A 23,693-nucleotide genomic window follows, 5' to 3' on the forward strand; every position below is an offset into this window, starting at 1 on the left:
CTCGCAGTCTTGACTCATAATTACTTGAAATGCTTATATGAGGAAACATTAAGTGTTATCAGGCACTACGCTGACATAGTGGGAATAACAGATACTATCACGATACGTTGCCCACGATAATGATGGTATCATCTACGATTACTTACTTAGTCCTTGTTGCGCCTGGTGGCACAAAGGGCAAGGACTAAGGATCTCCACACATCTCTGTTGTTTGCTTTCTTCTCAATGCTGTTCCAGCTGTATCCTCTCGTCTTCATCTCTCCGTCGATGGTTCGCCTCCAGGTTGTTTTGGGCCTCCCTCTTTTGCGTTTTCCCTCCGGTGTCCAACGCAATGCCACTTTTGTCATGTCATCAGATGGTTTCCTTAATACATGTCCAAGCCATCTCCATCTTCTTCTTATCAATATTGTTTCCATGTCCAAGCACCCTGTCGTTTTGTGTAGTTCATGGTTTGTAATCTTCCTTTAGGCCAGAATATCCTCATGATCTTTCTGAGGCGGGTATTGTGAAAGCTGGAAAGCTTGCCTATGTCTCTTTCAGTCATTCTCCAGCACTCAGCACCATATAGAAGTACAGATAGTACACAGCTGTTGTATAACTTTATCTTGGTGTTTCTAGTTAAATGTGTCGACTTCCAGATGTTTCCAAGTCTTAGAAATGCTGTCCTTGCTTTTCCTATTCTGGATCATCTACGATACATCACGATATATTTGTAAGTGAAGAAGAAAAAATACCCATAAAAATAAAAAAAAAAGCAGGAAATATGTATGTAAATATTTAATTATGTAGGGCTATTTATTCACTGCATTGTGGTGTCAGTTTCACAGGATTTGACGACTGAGATGAAACAATGTACAATAAAGGGCATAGTGTCTTAGCTCAGTGCCTCTTTAATACACACTTTTTACTCTAATGTAAAATAGCCATAAACTGGCAAAACTGCCAGAAAGCAGAACAGTTCTGGGGTTAAAATGTTTAAAGGAAGGATACAACTATGCCTTACGAAAATCTTTCTAATCTAAATTGACAAACATCTTCAAACATAGGCTATTTATATTTATTCAAGTTTCTCGCCAAAAGCTACATTTTACAAGATCACATTGAACACATCATGATGACGTCATGATTTACCTTCGCCCAATATTGCTTATTTTACTGAAAAGAACTTGAACGCATCGTACTGTAACTCAGTGGAACTTGTTGATGTTAGCTGTCAGCTGGGTTATCTGTCTCTACATGGTGTTCTAGAGACATGTTGTGTTTAGTTTAGCAGCATGTCCCGCCTGAGCAACCACATGTGCAGCAGCTCCTGGCCAGAGAACGAGGTGGGACTAAAGTAACGTAACGTTACACTTAAACAATAGTGTTTACAGGTGTGTAGTACTACCTAGTTCATACTGTGATAAAGCAAAAGGCAGGTAGTATTTGCCCAGTTGAAAGACGTACCCCGACCGCGGCCAACACTGTTTAACAGACGGGCTTCACTAGATATAACTTTGAGGTTTTGGTGCTTCCATGTAGTTTGTGTTGGAGTCTGAGTCTGAACAGCGTAGCCACACGCGAGCGAGCATGGGACACCGACCCGGATTGATTTATATGTGTAAGAAGTTACATGAGTCCCTTTAAAAATATTTGGCGCCAGTGTATTGATAACAAATCTCAAGTGGAAGTAACCGCGTTGATATTTTGTCCCGCAGCCTACCACTTTGTAGCCATTGTTGTTTAATTCTACAAATCTACAATATAATACACCATTTCATAGTTTTAAATGTGTCCCAGTTTATTTCCGGTTGCAGTGTATGTGAATGACATCGGCTGACAGGAAGTAAACATGGACCAGAGCTGTTGCCTAGCAACGCAATTCCTTTGAAATGTGCTAAAACAGGGCGTTTCAGACCAGACAGAGGGTAAATACAGGCATATTGAGGGAGACAGTATGATTGACAAATGATAACATTACAGCATGTAAACATGTTGTAGTAGAAAACTAAAATACAAGTACAGTATGAATTCAGCTAAAACCCTCACAGACCTGTGTGCATATTTCCGTGTGCTTTAGTTTAGATTAGTTTAGTTTTCTGAACAACATAAACATTATGCTATGAGTGTTTTTTAATTAAGTGATTCAATTAATTTAAATAGTTTATTGAGGCTTGAAATAGTAAAGTAATCCAGTAGTTCAAAAATTAAAGAAAAGTGGGAAAATAAAAAAAGTTGTGTTGCAGAAATATCTTTTTTCCCCCTTTATTTCCCATAAATTATCTCGTGACCCCTTAGATTTATCCTGCCGCCCCTTAGATGATCCCAACTCCCATGTTGGGAAGTGAGAACCCCTGGCACAAACAAGGTCAAGGAAAACTTTATTATCCCCTAGGGGAATTTGTTGTACAGTCAACAGGTATGACCGCAGGATTCAGACTATTCTTAACTGCAGCAAACTTCATTCACAGAATCAAAGTGCTCCTTAATTATTCCCATTTGAATTCTCAAACCTTGTATTAATGAAAACGTCTGTTTAGATTGGGCCGCGCTGTCAGCCCCTCCGCTGCTCCTTGGACTGTGAGAGACTCACTTCCTCCTCCAGGACAAGGTGTCGGCAGTCTGTCTGCTCACCGGGACAATGCCAAACAGGAAAGGAAGGAACTCTTAATCATCCTGGTCACGACCAGAGGACGCCACACACGGGGCTTCCTATGGGAGCGCAATGCCCCTGCTTACCGGTACTGGGTGTGTCTGAGGGGACCACACGCCACAGGACAGGTTGGGCCCTGGACTGTCTCCGCTTGTCCTGACAGGATTTACTATGTTTACTGTAAGGTGAGTTACATTACATCCAAACACATAGCAACAATCTCTGACTATTCCCAGAATATGAGAAACAAACAAACAAGGGAAGGATGTTGGAGGGAGGGGGGGGGGGGGGGGATTTGACTGTCATGTTTGTGTGTCTGCATCTACACACAGTAGTTTTCCATACAGGCAGAAGGATGAGGGTTCCTTTCCTGAGGGCACACTGCTACTGAGTGAAAGCTGTTTATTAAACTACTCATTCATTAAAATCAAACATTAAAATGAGCTAAATATTCTATTTTGTATTAATAATCTAAATACGAAAAGTAACTATAAACTGTCAAATGAAGTGGAGTATAAAGTACAATATTTCCCTTTGAACTGAAGTGTTGTATAAAGTAGCATAAAATGGAAATACATAAGTAAAGTACAAGTACCTCAACATTTTATTAAGTACAGCACTTGAGTTTTGTTCAAAGTTATCTATCCAGTTTCCTTGACGTCAAAGACTATGGCATAATAAGATAGGCAACTTGTGATGAAGAAGAAATCATAAAATACAGTTTGTTCCTCACCTCTGCTTGTATTTTCCGTCTTTAATTAATATCTGCTAAATAAATCTCTGCTGCTGTTTTAAAAACACTAAAGAATAAGTTCACATTTCACATTTTTTCACATACTAAAAAGAGGGAAACTTTGGAAGATATCCACTTAACTTGTCTAACTCAGACTTCTGAAGCATTTATTGAAAAAATGTGAACCTATCCTCTAATTGTGTCCGTGTAATGAACAAAACACCAGGTGAGAAATACCACTGAATAACAAAATGACAATGCCGTGACCTGAATGACTCCTCGTTATTGTTCTGTGATCAGAAGTATTACTAATAAAACATGTGGGAGCATAAATCTGTTACCAGAGCAGGATGTGAGTCAAGGTGTTTTGGCTCTAACTAGAATCCTATAAGGCTGACTAGTGAAGACAGTTTAAGTCAAAAATCACAAATTTGCCAAAGAGGGCTTTACAGTCTGCACATCGCGTCTTAGACTGGATAAGAAAAAAGGGGAAACCTCAGGAAGAGCAACGGAGGAGGGATGCCCTCTTCAGGATCTGATCTGAGGCTCTTTTAATTAACAATAGTGCAAAGATATTAGGTTTAATACTCAGAAATGTTGTTTGTATTGAATGCCACACCCACTGTGCAGTTTGTTTTTGTTTCCCTCGTTAAACAATTGCATTCATGAAAAAGACCTCTCCCCTCCTTGAGTACTTCCACAGCCTCTTCCCAAAGCAAACAGATCTGCAAAACACTCCATTAATCATTCAAAAAGAGGCGTTAATGAATTATAATCTGAAACCAATCCAACTGAATCTGTGCAGCTTGAAATCCTATCATACACTGATTTGGGGCAAATGACCAAACAGTGCAAAGGTCCCCATCCCCCCTCCATTCTTCCATATATAAACGGCCACATAATGCTTTTCCCAGACCCCTGCCCAAGAAGGTGAATGGTGGGTAGGCCACATCTGCGCCTCTCACCTAAATGCAAAACAATGAGCCGGATACTGCCCCCTTAAGATCCCTAAATTCAGTCCACCTTTAACAAGCAAAGTCCAAGCCAACAACACACATCCAGCTAAATAAAGACTCTTCTATAATGGGCTTCAGCACCACTGTACGTAGTTCAAAGGGCGAAGGGGAAAAAACAAACATCAGCAGCAGGTCAATATATTGTCATGTGTATTAGTTATATGAACGTCTGACATGATGAAGGAGCTGAATTGGAGAAAAGTGTGATTGAAATATTTTATTTAAAAGATCAAACAACAAAACCTATAAAGGCAAAAAAAAGTGAAATCTGCCAGCGGTTTGTTTGGTCAAAAACATTTTTTTTACACAGCATCAATGGGGGTGTCCTGCAGCCTACTGGTTAGGATGCACACAGGCAGACACTTTGACTTTTAGTTTGTAGCGTCCATCGTCCGACTATGTACATATTGTATGTATTGATAACGCGGCACTGATACACAAAAATGAACTAAATGGGTTTATTTCTATAAAAACGGACAAGTAATGTAATAGGTGTATGCCCGAACACCGTGTAACACTACCGCGGCAAGCCTACCTGGGTTTGTTTCTAATTGGGGTCCTTTGTTGCAAGTTGTACTCGTCTTTTCTCCCCATGCACAGAGTACAACTGAGACTGATCGGAGTGTCATTAGTTTTGCAGGTATTTTGTCATAAACCAAAGTACTTATTAAGATTCTTTGGGAGCCGGACATAAGGGCCTGTGGCAATCCATCTTACCACAAATGTCGACCTCATGGTGGCGCTAAAGGAAAGATCAGAGGATTACCAAAGTCAGTTTGATTCATCCTCTGAGGAATATGAATATCTGTACAAAATTTCATGGCAATACATCCAATAGTTGTTGAGATATATCTGTCAAAACCTGCTCCGTGTTTTCCATTCATATTTAGTGTTTCCTGTTTTATTTTGTTACTCGCCTGTCCCTTCTCGTCACTTCACTTCCTTCCTTTCGGTGTCACTGTCCCGCCTATTTTGGATGTTTGCCCCGCCCTGATTAGTTTCACCTGTGCCTCGTTAATGTACATGTCCACAGCCTTCGTCTTTTTCACGCTTCGAGTTCATTGTCCATGTAAGCAGCAGTGCAATGCATTCTGGTAGCGTGGCTGCGTGATTCGAGAGATCAGGCATCACGTTGGCTGCTCCTCATTTGCATACAGTTGAGGTTTAGGCTACTTAATGCAAATCACGAGCATTCGACGCGACTCGCCGCCTCTGGAAACTCCCGAGAAGCTTGTAAACTAAGCGTTGTCGATCTAAAATGAAGACAGATTCAGCAACTGCGTGGCTTATTTCTCACATCAAATGTTTTCAGAAACACATTTCGGTGAACTATTTTTGCGAAATAAGAGCAGAAAGTTTACAAACGAGCTGCCATGTTAGTTCCGGTTTGAAAGCTGGGAGCAGCAGCCCACGAGGGAAAGCTATCGTCCAATCAGGTGCCTTGCGCCTTGTGTCTAGTGGCAGCCCATCAAGCATCCAATGCTGGGAAGTGAGGCGATCCCTCGCGATGAAAAACACCCCTGTGGACATGTACCCTAAGTGTGATTTATGCTCGTGAGGGTTGCAAGTGTCCAATGTGACGTCACATCATCGGACACGGCCCTTTCCGAATTTGGAAAAAATTGAGAACTTTGAGGAGCTGTGAGTGTCTGTTTGCTGCGAGGAGAAACCCGCATGGAGTATAAAAGATCCAAGCGTTTCCTCCTCACAATTCCACGTCAGCTCATGTCCGTGCAGCCGTCCTTATGGAAAGTATAACCGAAGCTTTGGTCCTGCTCTCACCAGACCTCCTGCTCACCTGCTCTCACTTCAGTCATTCACTACATACAGTACATACCAGCCCAGTTCCTTTGTTCCTTGTCAGTTTGTCTTCGTAGTTATGTGGCGTTCTGTTGCCTGTAACCTGCCTGCTGGACTTTCTGCCGGTTTGAACTCTTCCACCTGCTGAAACGTTCCCTGCTTGAGTATTCCCAGCACCGTGACCATTTCAGTCTGAACTAAAGTGGTGGACAGACAGGCCGACATTGCCGTCCCTTTAGCCGCTGGCACTAAAAGCTGATCATGAACAACTTGAGGTAACAAGTGGATCTGTGATTTTGCTGAAGCAGCAGAACTTTAAACTCACTTCAGGAAATCAAAAAGTGGCATTTTGTTCTGGTTGAGCAACTCATGTGTTGTGAGTTAGAGACAACAATCTAACTAAATTCTTTTTTTTACCGGGACTCTTAAATACACTTTCTAAGAAAACATCAGAAAGCCTATCATTGTCGTCCTGAATTTAAATTTCAATCTGGCATGCCAGTGAAGTTTTAAAAAAAAGAAATGTTGCACAACGTTTACTTTATTCAGAGCATGTGTTCCCCTTCTGTCATCTCCGGTTTGTTTACTGATGACAAACAGAAAATAGACTTTTATCAGATAGGACAGCGCTTTTGATCATGCTTCCATACGGTTTAGTGATAACATGAGCTGCACGGAGCCAACGTAGATCTGACTTCTAATAGTTTCCAGGCAGCACAGCTATGTCAGCCCTGCACCCTCGGGAGTCTTCAGATTCATCAATGCCCATTCAAAGGCAAAAGTGCAGTGAAACCAGCTCACCCACTTGCCCCCATTGTTTACCTCTCTGGCGGGGGGTGGCGGGTGTATAGAGCGCTCATGCACCAGGAGGGCCTGGGAAAAATGCTGCTCACAGTGGCATAATGAATGTGAACATGGTGGGGTTATTTTGGAGCTCAGATGCATGTTTTTGTGCGTTAATCCCTTTCTGTGAAATGTCTGATCGGTTCCGGTGCTGCCGCTGGTTTTGGCGAACTGACAACCTTTTCGACGAGTCCAAACGTGGGACATGAGAACCTCCTGTTAGTGGCTGTCACTTTGGCCTTGTCTCATCTGTGCATCTCTACAGTGGCATTTTGTGACTTAGGTTTCCATACATCATACATGAAATATTATGAGATCCCAGCTTGTTTTTTCTCTGGATTCAGTTGTTTGCTGTGTCAATTAGATTTGTAGGTAGCTTGTTTTTTTCTTTTTAAATGTTTTAAAGGGATGGTTTGGGTAGTTTTGAAGTGGGGTTGTATGAGGTACTTATCCGTAGTTGGTGTATTACCTACAGTAGATGACGATTGGCACGCCCCCAGTTTGGAGAAACAGACGAGCACCGACACCAGAGCAAAGCAATAAGGTGCTGTGGACGGGGACGGCAGAAAAACGTATTTTAGCCACCTAAAAGAAAGGCTCACCTAAAATAGTCAATATCCGTTTACGTGTACGCTATATTTAGAATATTTTCACTGCTGTATCTTACCGTCAGACAGCCCTTTCCTTCTCCTTTCCGATGGGGAACTGAACTGAGAGTGGAACTTATCTATGCTCTCTCCAAAGCCAGCGGGCTCAGATGATAAAAACTGTATAAGTAAGTTTCACTTCCAGTTCAGTTCGCCGTCAGATAATATTCTAAATATAGCGTACACTTAAACGGATATTGTTTTTTTTTTTTTTTTAGGTGAGTCTTTCTTTTAGGTGGCTAAAATATATTTTTCTGCCGTCCCCGTCCAAAGCACTGTATTGTTTTGCTCCGGTGCCGGTGCTCCTGTCTGCTCCTCCAAGCTGGGGGCGTGCCGACCGTCATCTACTGTAGGTAATACACTGACTATGGATAAGTACCTCATACAACCCCACTTCAAAAACACCCAGACTATCCCTTTAAGTCACAAAATTGTAAATCTGTCAGTCGGTTGGTTTCAAAACTTTGGTCCAGACTGAAAGATATAAACAAATATTTGATGGATTGATGTGAAATCTGGTACAGGTCTTCATGTTCCCCTGAGGATGAATCCTACTTACTTTGATGATTATCTGACCTTTCCTCTAGCGCCACTATGAGGTTGACCTTTGTGTATTATTGTGAAACATCTCAGCAATGAACAACATTGAATAGACAAATGGATTGCCATGAAATTTGGTACACGCACACACACATGTTCCCCTCAGTCAGGATGACTTTTAATCACTCTGGTGATCCCCTGACTTTTCATCTGCTTCGAATCAGCATGTCTTCATTGTTATTTTGAGCATATATGCCTACGGTAAGTACAGCCTCACAGAGCTGCTGGCATGGCTGAAAATCACTTCCTGTGTGAATGTTTATCCGTGCAACAAATAATACAAAATGCTCTAATTTTCTACAGAATAATAACAAAGTGAAACTTAAAAAAAGTTAAATTCCTCAACGCCTCTGCCCCCAGGATGCAGAACATGTTCCCTCGCTCTTAAAAATAAAGCAAAAATGCTCATAATCAGAAACATTTTTTTTCACAGTCTTGCCAACATCTATTTCTGTCGTATCCAGAATGAATGAATCAAAACACGAACATGACTTGTGTTTGCAGCATCCTGCTTCACATGTGTTTTACATTACAGATGACAAACTAAGGATCGTGCCCGTGTCAGCCATGGCAGGCCGTTCCTCTAAAAATAGTAGCAGATGGTCCTGTTTTACCTCCCTTCCTGCAGAGAAACGCTGCGGCCACTTTAATAACATCAATGAAGTTATGCAACAAACTGAATTCTTGGGCTGACTGTCACTGATCTACTACATGTACACTATGCTGAGCTCAGGGAAAGAAGGGACTGTTCTTACTTTGTATTCTAATAAGAAATTAGAGTGAGCAAGATGCTGAGTGCACATCTCTCCATCATCACATGTTGTAGTTAGTATGCAAATGTAACCCCTGGAGTAATTTTAATGACACTGAAACATAAATCCCTTTATGTAAAAGGTTGACTCTGCTCTCCTAGACCAATCAGATAATCTATTAGATATACAGGAGGACATATACAGATATACAAATATGGACATTGTGGTGAAAATGTATTAATTTTAAGCCGTACGTTTTTAAGACAAAATTGATGAGAAGTATTTAAAGGAACAGTGTGTGACATTTCGGGGGATCTATTTGTAGAAATGGTAAAATAATATTCATAACTGTGTTTTCATTAGTGTTTTGAAACTAATAATCGTGTTTTTGTTAGCTTAGAATGAGTCCTTCATATTTACATAGGGAGCGGGTTCTGTTCACAGAGTCCGCCATGTTGCTCTGCCATGTTTCTACAGTAGCCCAGAACGGACAAACCAAACACTGGCTCTAGAGAGAGCCTTTCACGTTTAACCTGAAGGCCACCGTAGTTCTCCGACACACTTGAAACTGCGTTAACGTGAGCAACAGAGTGCAAAACCGTGGTACCGCCAGCCACCGTCTGACTTCCATTGCTCCTAAATTAGAGTTATTATGGTAAAGATGGCCTCTGAGCGAGGAGAACGGTGTTACCACGGTTTTGCACTCGGCAGCTCAGGTTACCGCAGTCTTGGAAAGGGAGGAGTGAGTGGAGGGGTTCTCAGTTGGTTGAAATCTGCAACCACACCATTAGATTAAAAATGTAATTAAAAAATGAAAACTTGGAACAACTGGGCAAATTCCATAAGTGATTACCAGTGGGCATCCTCTGAGGTCTGAGAAGTGATGCCAATGTGGAAGTGCCTTCAATTTGTATTTTTTCTAATAGCCAGCAGGGGGCAACTCCTCTGATTGCAAAAAGAAGTCAGATTGTATAGAAGTCTATGAGAAAATGACCCTGCTTCTCACTGGATTTATTACTTCAGTAAACATTGTAAACATGTGTTTATGGTCTCAATCACTAGTTTGAAGTCTTCTTCAATACAGCATGATGTTCATTTAGTAAATGATGGTCCCATTTAGAGTCAAATAGACCATAAAGCAGGGAATGCTTTAGGGCGTGGCTACCTTGTGATTGACAGGTCGCTACCACAGTGTTGTCTGGTCTGGGAGTTTTGCTTTTGTCTTACAACTTTCACCCTTTCACGTGTTTTCAGCTCATTAAAGTTAATTGTAACCTTTTTGGTTGCCTAAAAATGTCTTATTCAGCATTCGGTTGTACTTAGCTCCACCGTGTCACTTCTGGTTGCAAAAAGTCAAGATGGCGTCGGCCAAAATGCCGAACTCAAGGCTTCAAAACGGCAGTCTACAAACCAATGGGTGACGTCACGGTGACTACGTCCACTTCTGATATACAGTCTATGATGATAACTTGGTCATGAGTCTTATCTAGAGTTTGATTTAGAGTTGTAACTCTGCTCTACTGACAAGATAAACTGTTAGGATTGTGCTTTTTCAGGGCTTATATAATTTGCCCAACTGTCAAATTGGTAGTACGATCTGCCCCAGAAAACCCAGCATGACCTTTCAAAACATCCTGGATACTCTCACAGTCATCATGTCAGTCTTTTGCAACGCAATCTATAAATTCTCAGTATATTGGGCAATCTTTTTTTTTTACCCAGTATATTGGGCAATGTAGATCTGTGCAACTTCACAGACTCACAGGATGAAAAAAAATGCTGACCTTACACATTACGAACATATTTCATCACTGAGACACAATCATGCATCCATCCTTTCATTCCCTGCATCCATGAGAAGACCAGGCACGGCTCATAACTAACTCAATTGCGCCATCTAGTGAATTCACATGCAGTTTGTTTATGGAGGGTATATTTACTGTGCTTCAGCCAAATGCACGACACACCTTATTTCACTGTAACATTGAATTACTGCACTGACATTTTGTAAATAAATACTACCATTATTTAATCAGATAGTTATCTGAGAAGTGAAAAATTTAATTTGATATCCAAAACACAATTTAAGACCTTATAAGAAACTTTTACAGTAAATATCACCGCTAAAATATCAGAATGGAAAATAATTGAAACTTTACATAGTGAATCAAACATAAAATGTGATAAAGCCACTATGACCTTGAGGTTAATTAATAAACATCAGGTAAAATTAAAGCACCGTCAAATACAGCTCATCTTTTATTTCATTCCATTATTCTTTGAACAAGTCTGTTCTTGTTAAACATCCGACTGTCATTGACTAGAACTGATGTGAATCTGAATAACTCACTTTCTAAGAACTACGACACTATACTTCCGCAGCCATGCTGATACATGAGCTTATTTTCTGAATCAGAGCTGAGTACGTGCATTCAAATGGTTCGAGATATCCTCAAACAAACTGCCAGTCACTCAATAACTGTCACCTGAGGACATGACATTACTTTCACTACAGAGTTGCATAAGATATTTTCTCCTCAAACTTCCTCTTATCCACCTTCTTACTTTCTCACCAGGATGAGGATGTTGCAAAAAAACATCTGACTAGTGATAACTCTTTTCCACACATTTTCATAACGATTGTTGAGAAACATAAAGACACCTCATCATTGATGGTAAATCAGGCGGTTTCTCTTTCATTATTATGCTCCATTTATTTTTTGTAAATTCAATAAAAGGTGCCTCGAAATGCACCTAAGGATGAAAACCTAATTTATATTAGGATTAGGGCTGTCAAAGTTAACATGATAATAACGCGTTAATGCAAATTCCTTTTGACGCCAATCATTTCTTTAACACATTAACGATTTAGGCTGTAGCGGGCTCAGTTTTAAAGTTAGAGAAGATACTGACAGCATATGAAACTAGAAAAACCTAAGGAATCCATTAGTACCAACCATGTCATACTAGCTTGTTGTGAAGGAGGATAAATAACGCTCCAAACTTGCGCTACATTTTGGCGAGGAAAAACTGGCTTGAGCATTTTGGCATGGCCAAGGGGTCCCTTGACCTCTGACCTCAAGATATGTGAATGAAAATGGGTTCTATGGGTACCCACGAGTCTCCCCTTTACAGACATGCCCACTTTATGATAATCACATGCAGTTTGGGGCAAGTCATAGTCAAGTCAGCACACTGACACACTGACAGCTGTTGTTGCCTGTTGGGCTGCAGTTTGCCATGTTATGATTTGAACATATGATGTATGCTAAATGCAGTACCTGTGAGGGTTTCTGGACAATATTTGTCATTGTTTTGTGTTGTTAATTGATTTCCAATAATACATATATACATACATTTGCATAAAGCAAGCATATCTGTCCACTCCCATATTGATAAGAGTATTAAATACTTGACAAATCTCCCTTTAATGTACATTTTGAACAGATAGAGAAATGTGTGATTAATCGCGATTAACTATTTTGATCGATTGACAGCCCTAATAAGGATTTTTCCTAATGACAGGACTTACTGTAAGATATGTGCAACTAATTGTTGTCTAATGAAATTTTAAAAGAACTACTAAAGAAAGTATAACCTTAAAATGGACAGACTGTTTGTAATATATTACATAAAATCAGTGGAACAGCAGGTTGCAAAAGTGAATCTTATACTTGAGTACTAAATGTACAAAAATATGAACATCAAAATCTACTTAAAGTATCAAATGTAAAAGTACCCATTTTGCAGAATGTCCCATTTCAGAATAATGTGTTTAATATAACAACCAGATACAGACAATATTAAACAACCAGACACAAGAACAGTTTCTACCCTCAGGCCGTCACTCTGATGAACACTTAAATCAGTCAAACACTGTCAATAACCCTCTAACACCAAAAATATCCTACAGTCTTTAATGCACTAATCATCCAGTCCATGTATATCCAGAACACTTGACTTGAATATAGATGTTATATTTTATTTCTTATTTTATTGTTGGTCATTGGTGCTTTTTATATATATATTTATAAAATATTTACATATACACATATTTTGTCACATACTTGTGTACATAACAGTCCTGTCTAGTATTCACCTTTATCTGTCCAGCTTTGTTGTCCATGTCTCTAGCTGTTATTTCTATTTATGTGTAAGTACATTGAGAGAGCTGCATACAAATCGGAGTCAAACTCCTTTTATGTATTTCATTTTGCAAATACAACTGATTCCGATTGGATTACAATTATTGATGCATTAATGTGTTCATCATTTTACTGTTTAATGCTGGTAAAGGTGGAGCTCATTTGAATTACTTTACACACTGCTAGCTTGTGGATTCCTTCCATTATCTTATCTTAACCTATAATAATACATCCTATTTTATTTGTTAATTCAATTTGTATCATAAATTATCTTGTAACTAAAGTTATCAGATAAATGTAGTGGAGTAAAAAGTACAATATTTACATCTGAAATAGTAGTAGTGGAGTAGAAGTGTAACGTAGCAGAAAATGGAAAATAGTCAGTTACCTTGAAAATTGTACTAAAGTGAAGATTTTACTTACTATTTACTTAAATAAATGTACTTTTAGTTAGATAGTTTCCACCACTGGTGGTCAGACAGATTTTTCACCAGCAGTTGTTGTTCTGCAGAAATCCACAAGAGGGCAGCAATGAATCTGAATAATCCACACACAAGTAACTTGAGTGCAAATGCAGTACTATGTAGTGGTGTAACCTAGTCTACAATGGATGAACACTGACTGGAAAAGTTATAAAAGAAAACAACCAAATGGAGTCTTCAAATGAAAACATAAAAAGCGCAAAGTGAAAGCAATAAAACAACTCAATAAGTAAATTCTTCTCAAATGGTGTGACTTTGTGACCTGTCTCCTCACTAACTTGGATCTTTGTGCATGAAGTCTTATACATCACCCTGATAGAAGAAATTGTTGGAAGCCTTACACACATACAGGTTCCTTTAAGAGGAAAGCCATTCATTCAGACACATTGTTGTGACAGCCTGACTCTGTAAAGTTCTCTGTTGAAGCTACCAAAACGGCAGGAAAACAAGTGAAAACGTGTCACACTTGATATCTTCTTTAAACAAGACAGCTGACCGACAGCAGAACGCTGAATTATGTACAAATCAGAGAAGTGACTGGCCTTGGACTGTCAGAGGCCAACTCGATTAGACTGTCTCATAAATATTGTGTGGCCTATAAACAGATGCTTCAGAGACATCCATCAGCATTTATGACTTTTAGACAGGCCAATTAGTCAGCCCTGCTAAATAGGCCCTCAGACACCTGCCAAATAAATCAGAAACATACTAAGAAATGGCATAAAATAGGAGAAGAAGAAGAAGAAGAAGAACAAGAAGAGGAAGTAAAAGAAGAAGAAGAAGAAGAAGAAGAATGTGCTCCTCATAATTGTGCATAAAGTTATCCAACTATAATGACTAACAGACGCACAGGAGTACAGCTCAGACTTTAGCCTGGAATTGATATCTTGAGGAAAAAGTGCATTCTGGCATTTTCAGATTCATTACCAGTGTTGTCTTGTTGTTTCACCAACTGATTTTGGCCAAAATGCATTTAGTTTTCAGCTCATTTTAGCATCGAGCAAGTGACAATATATAAACTTTAAAGGATCTGAGTGTCCAAACGCGTTTTTAAAACTCAGATTGTTTTTTTTTATTAGCTCAAAGTCTTTTTATTGGTATTCTGTACAAAATCCAATAAATAATTGTATAAACAAATTATACCCCCCCCCCCCTCCGCCCCCATCCCTATAACAATATTACTGCACCATTAAATAAGCAGAGTTAATTTCATAAACAATTACATTTATACATATAAATTAATTAAATCTGAGAGCAACATAAATGAAACATATACAAAACAAAAACAGAAAAAAAAGAAAAGAAAAAAAGAATTAAAAAAAAGAAAAGGACCAAATAAAACAGAAAAATAAGTAAATTAAAAAATAAATAATAATAATAATAATAATAATAATAAAAATAATAATATTAATAATAATAATAAATAAATTTAAAAAAACTAAGTATCAGTTGTGAATTATATGTAATATGGGGTCAGCAGTTTAAAACTTCAATGTCAGTTGTATCCATTTTTCTATATAGATTAAAAAGTGTCTCCATATAGCATAACATTTCTGAGCACACCCTCTTGTATAAAAACTAAAACTCTGATTTTTAATCGGGCTGCTAACTTATAGTTCCCTGAGACTCATGACTCGATCACATAAAACATGAATTCCCTGTAGTAATTTGAGGAGCCAGCGGTGCCTGATGTGTGGAGGGCTGTTTGTCGCAGAGGGGGTTGTGGGTTGTTGGAGTTTCCTTGTAACCGGAATTAGCTGTGAAGTGCGACCTTGAGGTGTGAACACGGAATACGAAAAGGGTCGGCTTGCTTCAAGAAAAAGTCTCTCATACTTTGCACCTCGTTTGCAAGTGAATCTGTTAACAAATAAAACGGGATTTACGCGTGAAGCGTGGTTGTTAAAACAAAAGCATTTAGAATGTTAGGTGTTCTGGAATTAGTTTGGAAACATAAAGCTCCAGAACTATATGCAAAATAGGATTCTGTCTATAATCTGTCATGACGTGGTTAATTGTCTCTATAGACTGAATATATCTGCGCGTAATTACGCAGAGGCCTTTTTTCTGTGCTTGGTGCGTTTGTGGACGTGTTTCATCGGTTTATTGCCTGTTCCTGCAGCATGTGCACACTGTAAACAATTGCTGTTAATTTACAGCAGGATTTCAACAGTATTAACCTGTTATTGCTAAAAACAGTGTTTTACTGTTAATACAAAAGAAAACCTGTTAAATTACGCTCACAGGCCGTTTTTTAACTGAACTATAATGCATTCTTAAAAAAACAGCACTTTACTGCTGATCAACTGTCTAAAGTATCATCAGTAACAGTTTCATGCAGTATTTTTTTTAATTCTGGGACCTGATCTGAGGCTTGTACATTGTACATGATTGGAAAATCAGTGAATTAGCTCTGTTCTTCACTCACATGTTGTTCTGGTTTGCATTCTGTGCTTGTAGCCAGCTAGAGACAGACATTTTGGGAAAAGTGTCAACAAGTCTATTATAGCCTTTTTCCTAACAAGTGCCTTTAATTGTATTTAGTGTGACTATTCCTATGTCTGTAACCTGCTAAGTCTATTCATCTAGGCAAAAAATAATGTTTATTAAAATGTATGTAAAAAAATACAACCTAAATAGTGCATTAAAACAAATCAGTAAGATTATGTAAAAGAAAGGTGGAAAACCAGCTATATAATGTATCTTTAAACAGTAAATTAACTGTAAAATACTGTGAAATTAATTTAAAAAAAGAAACAATTTACTGTTATTTTACTGGGAAATTCTTAACCTATAGTCTGTGGAACAAACTGCCTCTCCACATCAGATCTGCTCCCTCTACAGAGTCTTTCAAAGCACAACTCAAGACCCACCTCTTTTCTTTGGTTTTTGAATGTACTTGAATTGTGATTACTAATTGGCCTTTTATATAATGCTCATTGTAACAGTCTTTTACTCATGGATTTTATCTTGGTCTCTGTCTGTGGATATGTGTGAGATTTTGTTGTCTGCACTGTTGACCTGTTTTTATTCTGCACTGTCTGTAAAGCACTTTGGTCAGCTCGTGTTGTTTTAAATGTGCTATAGAAATAAATTTGACTTGACTTGACTTAACAGTGCAGCTGATAGGTCGTGGTGTTAATGTATTCATGGAGTGGAGGACTCCTGCTCTGGATAGGCCCACTGTCAGCTGATGACGGAGACAGCAAGAGGACAGCTGTGCCTGCAGCACAGGACAACCTCATTTGAATGCAAATCTCCAAGAGTTGAGGACGTCGGCTGACGTCAGGCAGGCCTTTGTATACCTTTACCATTTTGTCAACAGAAACACATCATGTGAGACTGCAGACAGACTGGAACTATTCACACTGGGAACCCATTTGGACTAAAAACAGCAGAAGGATTGTTTTTTTTAACAGTTTCAGGGGCAACAATGTCGCCTTAAAAAAAAGGGCTGCATCACACCCTTTTGCTGCTTTATTATATTTTATTCTTTTTTTCTGTATATCATGTATGTGGGATACATTCTGGATAAAGAAAGCGGCATGTATCACCAAGGTCCAGTAAGAAGAACGAGCATCAATCTGCCTCCACAGAACTTTGTTTCTACACCTCAGTACGCCGACTTTACCGGATACCATCATGTGCCAAACATGGATACGCACGCACAGTCTTCTGGGAGTTGGGGGCCCAGTTATGGAGCTCCTCCGAGGGAAGATTGGGGTGCATATAGTCTGCAGGGACCACCTAATACTATTCCTGCTGCAGCCATGAACAGCTCGTCTCCAGGACAGGTTCCCTACTGCTCCACTGAGTACACTCACATGCATCCTCCAGGCTCTTCAGGCTTACAGCCGCCGCAGGAGAACAACGTTAATATTGCACAACTTTCTCCTGATTTAGAAAGGCGCAATTCATTCCAGTGGATGAGTAAAACTGCGCAAGCGTCTTCTACAGGTGAGTCATCTCATCTTGAAACATTGTGTCAAATTATGTCATTCGATTCGATTCGATTGCAACAACAACGTTCGGTTTTTAGGCACCGCAGTTTCTGTTCGAGGAATTTGTCAAGTCAAGTCAATTTTATTTCTATAGCACATTTAAAACAACATGAGCTGACCAAAGTGCTTTACAGACATAGTGCAGAATAAAAACAGGTCAGAGCAGACAACAAAATCTCACACATATCCACAGACAGAGACCAAGATAAAAATCCATGAGTAAAAGACTGTTATAACGAACATTATAAAAGGCCAATTAGTAATCACAATTCAAGTGATTCAATTTGTGGAATTAAAGACTAGGGCTATAAGCATCAATAGGCCAAAATTATTATATTTTAAAAGGCATGACAAAAGTAGACTGTGCGTAAAAACCTCCACAGAAATTGAAAGACCAGAAAGAAACTTGTCTTTTGACACTTGCCTTATGCGCGTTTCTTACATTTGGGCTAATAAACTGTCTAAACTGTTAACAGAATGAGAGTATGAATGAATGAATGAAAGACTTTATTTCGAACATAAAATAAATAAAAACAGATACAAAATAATAACAAACAAAACAAGAGTAATAGTGTCCGAAAAGGAGTAGGTAGTAAAACTTATATTTCCCTATACCCCTTTCTCACTTCTCCTCTAATAACTTATATATCATAGAATGCTAATATAATATAATATAATATATAAACTATCACAGATTTATTTACATCCCAAATTAGATATATGAACAGCATCCCAAGTTTATTTACAACCCACAAATCCATCCGGAGTTAAAAAGTATTAACCAACCCTTAAAACACAACCCTTATAACAACTCTTCCTCATCCATATACCTCCCAAAAATATCTTTTTTTGTATAGCTTTTTAAAGTCATTTATATTTGTGTCCCGCTTCAACCCATCACCCAAACCCATTCCACAAACCCACCCCACAGACTGAAATACAGTAGAGTATTTATAGTATATAATTGAATTGGCCTCTATAAATAAAATAATAATAATAGTAATGAATTGCAGCAGAGATAATCAGTCTAACGCATCCATATCTCATAATTCTGATGGGGAAAAATGGAGCTCATAGTCTCTCCTGTGGTGGAAATAATAAAAAAAGAAAAGGTGTTAGGAACCGGCGCCAGGCCCAGTTGTGATGTTAATGTCATTATTCCTGCTGGAGACGTGAGCGCGACTTCCCTGTCACATTGTTTGTCGTTTTTCAGTGTTATCCGTCATATCCAGGCGGTGGCCTTTGCCTTTAACACCTCATCACTTTGATATGCACCAACCTCCCTTCCTCTCCGAGACTTATATTGCCCGGAAAGAGTGACGTTTTTCGCAGCCAGCGTCTCCAAAGTGGAGTAGTACAAACTGTAGGCCTTAAATTACATCGAATCATCGAATTCGAATCATCGAACATTTGTTTATTATGAAGGCCTAGAATAAAAACAGAAATCATTTATATTCATTCAATTAATTTATCTTGTGGGAATATGGATGTCCATCAATAATTGTTTTTATTTTAATAAGATTTGTCAGCTATTTGTTTTCAAACTTTACATTAAAGGTTAATACGCACTCCTGTAAAAGGCCCGTGAGACAAATCCCACAGTGCATTAACTCTTCAGTCGCTCCAGTTTCTCTCTTATCTCCTGTGTCGTGTGTTTCTTTTTAACTTGTCAGCAGAAGATCTGTTTGAAATGCAGTGTACTACAGTTGTCATCAAAGCAAAGATGAAAAAGCTCAATTTGCGTATGTGTAGAGAAAGCAGAGCGATGTGGATTTAAGAGGCAGCTCATAAAGATGCTATGTGCAGATAGGCCGGTCCTGGCATGCAGCCTCTTCTGTGTCAATCTTCCAGTTCAACCACCTGGCAGCTAAAGAGAAAGAAAGAATAGATAGAAGCATATAGCAATAAATAAATAATGTCGATAAAGGTCAACTAAAGGGATCTAAATATGTCATTTTTTTGTCTGTAAAATAGAATAGATAATTGTGTAAGAGAATGTGTTTAAGTGGATATTTATATGAATGCGCGTGTGGATATAGACATATGTATGTACTGTATGTATATATATTCATATATGAGGTTGGTTGTATGTATATGAATATGAACTTATCTCTTGACACTGCAACGGGTACTGCAACTTCTTTTTTGTTTGTTTTATATATGTTGCTTTTGCTGTCTGTATGTCCCTTTACAAGTATGTGTATGTATTCCTTTAACCTTAAAGAAAAAGAAAGAAAGAAGCACAATCTCTTTTTGTTTCTTGTCGCAGGTAAAACAAGAACGAAGGAGAAATACAGGGTAGTTTACACAGACCATCAGAGGCTGGAGCTGGAGAAGGAGTTTCATTTCAACAGATACATCACCATCAGGAGGAAATCTGAACTGGCTCTCAACCTCGGGCTGTCGGAAAGACAGGTATGTCTGTATCACAATTAAACTATTATTTTCATCTCAGAAAGATGCACTTAAACATATGACGTACATATGTGTGTGTGAGCATTAATGGACACACCATATCAAATGTTTTCACATGTGTAACTTACAAAATGAGGCCTATACAGAAAACATGTCAATATTATCATCAACATTATAGTCTGCATATTAACATTAATGAGACAGAAATACATTTGCCTTGTATATATTTAGAGGTACCCAAACCCTTGATACATTGTAGTGATTTTATATTTAATTAATGACTATGTTTAATAATTCAATACAACCTTTATATTATCGATCATTTCCTAATATTTCGAAATACAATGGTTCTTATATTTTCTATCATTTTGAAATGACAGCTAAAATAATGAGAAAGTATTGAAATGTATTCTTAATACAAGGCCTATATTTATATATATTTTTTAAAAATTGTATTTGTTATTTTTTAATGTCCTGTCTATTGGTTAATAGACAATTTATTTCATTTTATTTTAGTGAGGAATGGCAGATTAATTGAGCAAGAAAATATATTTATTTCATTATATTTTAGTAAGGAATGGCAGATTAATTGAGCAAGAAAATATATATATTTAATGTTAATGTAATTATTGTTAGTTGTTGATCGTTTTTATTGCCCATCTAGGCATATATTTTATTTAATTTGATTTTAATTATAAAGGGCTGGCATGGACATTAAACGAGGCGTCTATACTTATTAATATATATTATTATATTATATTAAATGTGTGTTCATTATTCTTAGTAATCATTTTTTAAATTTTCTATCCAGGAGTATCTCTTCATATATATGTATTATTATTATTATTATTATTATTATTATTATTATTATTATTCTTCATAAATCTTTATTCAAAATTCAATATTCAAGAGTTGTATTTGCCATTTGCTCCTATAAGTACATTGGAATTCTGAGCAGTTTACACCGAGTCAGCTTTAAGAAAAGAAAAAAGGTAGAAAAGGCACAAGGTAATTACAATACAAAATAAGTAGCACATTCACCTCCAACACAATAAATTAATTAATTATTAAAATATAAAACGCCCTCAGTGTAGTCAATAAATAAACTAAACTACCCTCTGCATAGGAACGATACCCCCAGAATACAAATATACAGTATATATGCTCCATGGCCATGTTATTAAGGGTTATAGAATGGCATGGAGAGTAAAGGAGGTCCCAGACCAACAAAAAAAAAATATTAATTTATTGTCCCTTTCTTTGTGTCTTTTTTTATTGCACATCTAATTCATACATTTTAATTTGATTTAATTTGATTTTATCATAAAGGGTTGGCATGGACATTAAACGAGGCATCTATACTTATATACATATTATTATGTTATAATAAATGTGTGTTCATTATTCATAGTAATTATTTTCTATCCAGGAGTATCTATTCATATATATTTATTATTATTATTATGATTATTATTAATAATAATAAATATTTATTAAGGGTTATAGAATGGCATGGAGAGTAAAGGAGGTCCCACACCAAAAAAAAATAAATATATATTGTCCTTTTCTTTGTGTCTTTTTTTTATTGCCCATCTGAGCATATATTTTAATTTGTTTTAATTTGATTTTAATTCTAAAGGGCTGGCATGGACCTTAAACGAGACATCTATACTTATAAATATATATTATTATATTATATTAAATGTGTGTTCATTAGTCTTAGTAATTATTTTTTAAATTTTCTGTCTTATTTCCTATTCATATATATTTATTATTATTATTATTACATATTTATTAAGGGTTATAGAATGGCATGGAGAGTAAAGGAGGTCTCACACCAAAAAAATAAAAATAATTGATTGTCCTTTTCTTTGTGCCTGTTCAGGTGAAGATCTGGTTCCAGAACCGCAGAGCCAAAGAGAGGAAGCTGATCAAGAAGAAGCTGGGTCAGTCGGACGGCAGCGGGGGGTCAGTGCACAGTGACCCGGGTTCAGTGAGCCCTCTGCCGGTACCGGGCTCTCTCAGTCCCTCAGACATCCACAACTCTATGTACCCTCCTCCGGGAATGAACACCTTGCCATCTATCAGGAATATACAACAAGTGACTGTGAACCAGTGAGAAGAGTTCATCAACATCCAACAACCTAACTGAGCACTCCGACCTGCTGCCAGAGGATCTGAACTCACCTCCTGGAGCACAAAGCTGTGGATAAAAGATTTGATTTACAGCAACGAAATGCTGCATGGAGGCTCTTCAGATATCGCTTTTTTATATAGAATAGTTCTAATAACGTGGGGATTTTAACAAAAAAAAAGAAAAAATCGACGTGTTTCCAAACTTGAAAGCTTTAAAAATTGTTTGTGAGTTAATAAGATATAAATATCCTTTTTTTTTGTATGTGATGAAGTGTGTATGTGAATAAAACAAGAATTCAGGGATTCATTTTGATGAAGTTTTAAAACTGTATGTAGCTTAATGCCACACAAACTGCTTTGACTTGACAAATCATTTACACGTTTTCAGCACAATTTATTCGCTTTAGTATAAAGCAGCTGTTAATGATACGGGTAGGACGGTCGTTTGATGGCAAAATGTAAATAAAATGTTTTTTTTGCAGTACACCTGTCATTTTTCTTATTTCTTAATTTTGCAAAGCTTGGATAAGTTATGTATTTGAAATACATTTATGTATGTATATGAGATACAACATGCAAGCTATATTTTCCTCCAGTATTGGCAACAAATAGGCTACTATACTATCTGTAGTATACATACAGTTGCAAGTTACAAATTCAGGAACAAAACAGGTTATGGCTTTTTTTCTTTTGCTTATTTGAAATGTGTATTAATAATGGTCCTAAAGATTATTTTAAAAAAATCCATAAATCCCAATACAATCAGCATCTGTCAACATAAATTAAACATGTTTGGACCTATAACAATAAGTTATTGCTTTCCAGCAATGGGCAAAAGGCTCATTTCCAAAGCCTGAATCTTGCAGCAAAATACTTTTTTTAATGACGTGTTTTTTAGGCTATACGTACATGCAAGGCTGGTTTGTTGTCAGTTATCTCTGGAATTGCCGCACTATTAGTGATTTAAAACCAACCAGTATAAGTGTCCACAAATGAATATATCAACTGAAATTATAGGGGGTTAATTTGTCATGTTTTATATCTAACTCTCTAACTAGAATATCATTTATTTTAGCTATGTAACATATGTGAAATATGTCATCAGCAGGTGAACTTTCATGTTGCATTCAATGTCAGGCTATTGTAACGCATTTTAACCCTATTTAGGTTGCTATAGAAGTAAGGCAGGTTCAGGCTTATGGGTTCAAAGTGTGTTTTCATGAGTAATTAGTTGAAGTGACATGTTAATTGTCATGTGGCTAGACTGGTTATTTTGGGAGCAGGACTTTTTCTGACTTTGACCCATGATGTCTGAAGAAAATAATTCCCTGATGCAAACTCCCAGCCAACATGGTTATGTGGGCCCCACATGGGTTATGCTGGGGGTACCTGGGTACCAAGTGGGTATGGGCCTAAAATGGGCATCTTATCTGGGGCCCACTTGGATCAACTAAGTTGGTCCCACATGGGCTCCCCATGTGGGCTACCCGTGTG

At 37.7% G+C, this 23,693-nt stretch overlaps 1 protein-coding gene across 1 annotated transcript; it reads left to right on the forward strand.

The window, feature by feature from the left end:
- Positions 1-14,721: 14,721 nt before the first annotated feature.
- cdx4 (caudal type homeobox 4) lies at positions 14,722-22,656 on the forward strand. The gene is made up of 3 exons (XM_074648540.1): positions 14,722-17,604; positions 19,918-20,063; positions 21,949-22,656. Exons 1-3 carry the CDS (start codon positions 17,157-17,159, stop codon positions 22,180-22,182), a joined length of 828 nt encoding a protein of 275 aa, XP_074504641.1. The 5' UTR covers positions 14,722-17,156; the 3' UTR covers positions 22,183-22,656.
- Positions 22,657-23,693: the final 1,037 nt, after the last annotated feature.

Source organism: Sebastes fasciatus, chromosome 10 (genome assembly GCF_043250625.1).
Source record: "Sebastes fasciatus isolate fSebFas1 chromosome 10, fSebFas1.pri, whole genome shotgun sequence".
In the NCBI taxonomy this organism is placed as follows: domain Eukaryota; kingdom Metazoa; phylum Chordata; class Actinopteri; order Perciformes; family Sebastidae; genus Sebastes; species Sebastes fasciatus.

Coding starts and splice junctions, on each gene's coding strand:
- cdx4 (XM_074648540.1), top strand. CDS start 17,157: ATGTATGTGGGATACATTCTGGATAAAGAAAGCGGCATGTATCACCAA. Junction 17,605..19,917: donor TGCGCAAGCGTCTTCTACAG/GTGAGTCATCTC, acceptor TTCTTGTCGCAG/GTAAAACAAGAACGAAGGAG. Junction 20,064..21,948: donor TCGGGCTGTCGGAAAGACAG/GTATGTCTGTAT, acceptor GTGCCTGTTCAG/GTGAAGATCTGGTTCCAGAA.